Source organism: Bidens hawaiensis, unplaced genomic scaffold (assembly GCF_021521415.1).
Source record: "Bidens hawaiensis isolate Kalapana, Puna unplaced genomic scaffold, B.hawaiensis_p1.1 tig00033486_1, whole genome shotgun sequence".
NCBI classification, from domain to species: domain Eukaryota; kingdom Viridiplantae; phylum Streptophyta; class Magnoliopsida; order Asterales; family Asteraceae; genus Bidens; species Bidens hawaiensis.
In genome coordinates, this window is record NW_027495734.1 from 193715 (window position 1) to 198677 (window position 4963).

Below are 4963 nucleotides of genomic sequence, written 5' to 3' on the forward strand. Positions count from 1 at the left end.
CTCGCTACAAGGGATAGCATCGATGAGAGTTTCTTTAACTCCGCCTAGTTGATAAGAATTGATCAAATGTGGTCAATCTCAGCCAGAATCAAATATAGTCGGTCAACTTAGGCCGATTTTGACTTAAAAAATAAAACATAATTCATATTTCTATAATATTAAAAAAAGAATATCACTTGTTTTAGCTAATCATTAACAAATGTTAGAATAATTTAGTATTTAAAAATGCATTTCTCATACTTATATTTATATTCACTCATTTTGCTATAAATATTAGTATACTTATGATATTTTATATATATATATAATATCAAAAAAATAATTTTCTATATATTTACCATTTTTGAGTACTCTCTGAGTACTCCTAATATACTCAACTCCCCAGTCAATCGTCTAGGTCCGTCTAGCGACTTTTACAAACTTGATTTGAATGTTCAGGATGCCAATAGGTTGCATAAAGGCTACCTTCATTATTATTAACAGCTTCTTTCCTTAACATTGGATAATAACTAATTTACAGTGGTACAACTTTTGAAAACTGCTACATAGTACTTTGGCTCTATTTATTTCTCATAAGACATGTCTTAGGAACTTATTTAAGCAGTACATTTTTAAATAATAAAATACTTATGTACTTACTTGAGTTGTCTGTTCCCATTCATGCACATTGTTCTGTGTATAAAAATATTTTATATTCAGACCCGTCTTCAAGATTTTTAAATAATAAAATACTAATGTACTTAAAAAAAATTTCAATTGCAAAATTCTTATATTCAGACCCGTCTTCGAGATTTCGACTACCCAAAACAAGTATAAAAAATGGGTATTGTCTAATTTTTATTGTTACAAGACGAGTGCTCCTCAGCCCTTGTGACTCTTGAAATTTTGATTACGATCGTTAATGTTGCAAATGGTTGGGCCCAGATCATTTATCAATTAATTATAACTATTAGGACTTAGGCCCATAGGCCCAACTAATTGTTTTGTTTATATTTGGACTTTTGATTTAATTTTTAGGCCCATGTTTAGACCCTTTATGTAAACATATTTTATTTAAATATATAAAATAAAAAAATTTCAGGCTCCCGTCGAAAATGGGCCCGTGACAGTGGCCAAGCCCTGTATTGGTTATGGGCGGGGCATGCCTATATTTCTTTTATACTTGCATTAATAGTAAAATCTCACTTAGAGAGAAAGCTACTGCTACGATCTAATATGTAATATGTGATGTAAGACAAAAAAATTTTAAAAAAGATTGTTACGGGTTGGATTTGACCCGTAAAAAATCCTTTCCAGCTTCAACCTGTAACCCAACCAACCAACAATCCAGAGTGACAAAATTCTTGAAAACACACAGCATTGCAAATATGCGTCGGTCGATTAATGATTAAAGTTCAAAACGTTCATGAGATTAGATAAGAATCTAATCGATACATTTTTAGCATAATAATATTAAAGACGTGTTAAGTATATACTAAGGTAGTAATTTAGCCTTCTTGTTACTCCACTCTTCGGTTTCAGCATCTACCATCGATGCAACACGAACTCGGAATCCTGGATATGGTTCGTACCCGAAAAAGATCTGAAGTGCCTAAATTAATAAAAAAAAAATTGTAAGATAATATCTAGCTTAACATTAATCTTGCATAATTAATCATAAAAAAAATTTGATTATTTTACCGGTGAACAAGCATAACTTTATTATTCAAACGTTAAAAAACTTATTAGTAAAATTCCAATTTTAATTATAAGTTTCAAAATGCAGAAAGAAATATATATATATATAACCTCAAACAAAACGAAGAACGGGGCCATCAAAAAGGCATGCAAAAGGTTGTCAAGAAGAGCCGGTGCTCTTCGCTGCAAATATTATTTGATCAGAAGCATATGCAGTTTAAGAACAAAAATTATATACATTAGACTTGACACATGGTTTAAGTTGTTCGACCCGTTTGTTTGAGCAAAATTTATTAAAGACGAATAATAGAATCGTGATAACGAACAAATATGTAACGTTATTACGTTAACCTGAAATATACATCGAAAAAACAAATGTTGCGATTTTCTTAGGACTTATGAGTTATGACTTCAATGAAACTTAACTGGTCTAACCTCAAATAGCCCATGCCCTATAAATTGCGCGGTCCATGAAATCAATTGCACAACTAGAACAACCTGAAATGCTCATAGCCATTAATCGTATACGCTACAATAATGTCGCAACGGAGGTATTTGTAGATCATAATCAATGATACTTATATTTTATAGGCAAATTTGAATAAAATTATTCATATATCACCACCTTGCCGGCTATGAATTATTTATATCTGACAGAGAAGGAACTCCATATGCCACTAACGAACAAGTGACTGGTTTTTATTCAATCAAAATGTTGTAAACTGTTTTGAAACGACATAAATAAAAGTTTGGGGCATATAGAGGTACAAGCTTCTCTATTAGAGTGGAATTGTAGTAGCAAAAGCAAAAGTTAGACTGTCATTAGTCACATTGTCGGTATAGATTATTATCACCCGATAACGGATCGTAGTTGGGATTATTAAAATTCATCTAATTTTATAACCAAATAAGCAACCTATTATATGCTCGTTAGGGGTGTGGATGAAATTGAAAAAACCGATCTCAAACTAAAAAAACCAAACTAAAACAAAACTGACGGTATGGTTTTATGTTTTTGTAAACCCCGATCTTACGGTTGGGTTTGGGTTTTACATGTAATGAAAACTGAAAAAAGAACGAACCGGAGTTATAGATTTTAATATTTTTTATTTTAAATAATTAATAAAAACTTAATAAATACATAACTCAAATATTTTTTTAGCCTAAATGTATAATAACCGGTCAGTTATTAATTAACAAAATGATTTAGGCCTAAACATATATAATTTTGTGCCAAAATTTTTATTTCAGCAGAAAATTTTCAAACTCAAATTGCAAAACCAAAATAACCAAAACTGAACGTTTTAGTTCAAACTGAACCATGCACACCCCCACAGCTGGTGAAAGAAGTCAACAAATATAGCTAATCAATTAAGGCAAAAAGTAAACAATTTGGCATCTTAATTCATCATCACCAACATAATAAATCCCAGTTAAAAAAATAATAAAAAAAACAACCACCAAATCTAATTCAACATCAATATCAATATCATAATATCAAATAATTAATAAATTAAAATATTACCTTCCATGCCACTTGAAACCCTAGTTGACTTCCAAGAACACAACCAGCAACCCAACAAAACAAACAAAGTAAACCAGCCAAAGAACCAGCTTTAACATCAAAACAAACATAACACACAACATATATTAAAGTAAACAAAAACCCAAAGTTAAAAACCATGATAACATTAATCCCAAATAAACAAAAACTAATGCTAGGAAGATCAAACGGAGTTGGTATGAAATTAATAAGAACAACAGCAGTGAAAAATATTGGCCAAACAAATATCATGTGGATTATGATGTTTATTGGGTTGTTGTGGTAAGATGCATAGAAAGCAAAGTGTTTTTCAAGATCAAGAAACACCATTCTTGAAAAACTTTGGGAAAAAAAATAAAAAAAGATAATAAAGAAATAGATAGTGGTTAGATGCTTTAGATGCTTATTAGATTAGATGTTTGTGAAAGTCATGTGTTTGAAGTGTATGCATGATGACATGTGGTGTGGTTTAAAGTGGGCTAGATGCTTTGGGCTTACAAAGTATAGTGTATAGTGTTAGGCCCATTGCATCTCAACTAGTTCATGTTAACAAATCTACAGTCAGAGGTAGAGGTGTAAAAAGAACCGGTTAACCAGAAACCGAACCGGGGCGGAGCGGTTTAAATCTAAAACCGGTTTTAGTCAAACCAGTTCCTAAAACAAACCGAGCTGGTTCGTGTAGTGATTTACAATCAAACCGGTTTTAAAAACCTTTTTTTTTTTTTTGCCTAAAACCGGGTTTAAAAACCAAATCGAACTGGTTTGGATCGGTTCAACTTGTTCTACACTGAAACCAATTTCTAAACCGAACCGGTTTGGGTTAAACCGGTATGCAAAACCCAAACTGGTTCGGTCTGGAAAAAACAGGTTTTGTACACCTCTAGTTAGAGGTGCACAAACCGGGTATTTTGTAGGAACTGGAAGGTCAAAAAACTCAAAACCAGGTCGGGTAGGAACCAGTTTAGGGTATAGTCAGGTATTTGACTAGTTTTTTTGGGTCAGGTTTTGACAGGGTAAAGGTGAAACCAGTTCCGGCGGATCCAGGTCGGGTCCGGTTTCGGGTACAAGTTCGGGAGAAACCCAATACCTGTTCGTACCCGCGGGTCAGGTACGGATAGCAACCGGTTCCTAGTCAGGTCCAAAAATGGGTATTTTATGCACCTCTATTTACAATAGTTTTTTTTTCTTTTGTAATTGCTTTGGACCACCTTACATAAAAGAACTTTTAAAACACAAAGTTTTTTAGATGGGAAAATTGATGGAGGTGAAAGAAAATTAGCTACACCTTAGTTAGATTGGATATATGTCATGTGTGATATTAAAGGTGCATAAAATCAGTTTTATTTTTTTATTTTTTATTTTTTAAAAAAATAGGTTAAGACGAAAGGGTTAAGTTGTGTATGGAACTGGTTATTGGAGAGAAAACCTAACCCGAATGCTGATAGGAACTTGGTAGGGTAGGGTTCAAAAGTGAGTACGCCATGTGCTTATGCTTGTTGGGTCTTCGTAAGCTAAGTGGGACTGACACATTCCTCTATTACCTCGTCATCGTGTAGTTGTGTTTCTACACTATTCCGCGTTCAAGACTTTCAAGTAAATTATACAACTATACATTTTTAAAACTATTATTTACGTGTCAGTTTTTTATGGCTTAAAATATAATTAAAAACATAATCTTATGAGTTATTTAGATTTTTCTAACTAACTACTTGATGGATATTATTTTTTTAATAGGATACCTCA

General features: G+C 32.4%; 1 protein-coding gene across 1 annotated transcript; it reads right to left on the reverse strand.

Annotated features, from left to right (window-relative positions):
- Positions 1 to 1436: 1436 nt before the first annotated feature.
- On the reverse strand, positions 1437 to 3605 carry LOC143584900 (2-hydroxy-palmitic acid dioxygenase MPO1-like). The gene is made up of 4 exons (XM_077066826.1): positions 3203 to 3605; positions 2113 to 2175; positions 1789 to 1860; positions 1437 to 1591 (listed from the first exon to the last, which is right to left on the reverse strand). Exons 1-4 carry the CDS (start codon positions 3548 to 3550, stop codon positions 1475 to 1477), a joined length of 600 nt encoding a protein of 199 aa, XP_076922941.1. The 5' UTR covers positions 3551 to 3605; the 3' UTR covers positions 1437 to 1474.
- Positions 3606 to 4963: the final 1358 nt, after the last annotated feature.

What these genes read in the sequence shown, in the direction of transcription:
- LOC143584900 (XM_077066826.1), bottom strand. Translation starts at nt 3,550, where the DNA reads ATGGTGTTTCTTGATCTTGAAAAACACTTTGCTTTCTATGCATCTTAC. An exon ending in GGTTTCAAGTGGCATGGAAG is followed by an intron (nt 2,176 to 3,202) that starts GTAATATTTTAA and finishes TGAGCATTTCAG; the next exon opens with GTTGTTCTAGTTGTGCAATT. An exon ending in TAGGGCATGGGCTATTTGAG is followed by an intron (nt 1,861 to 2,112) that starts GTTAGACCAGTT and finishes TAATATTTGCAG; the next exon opens with CGAAGAGCACCGGCTCTTCT.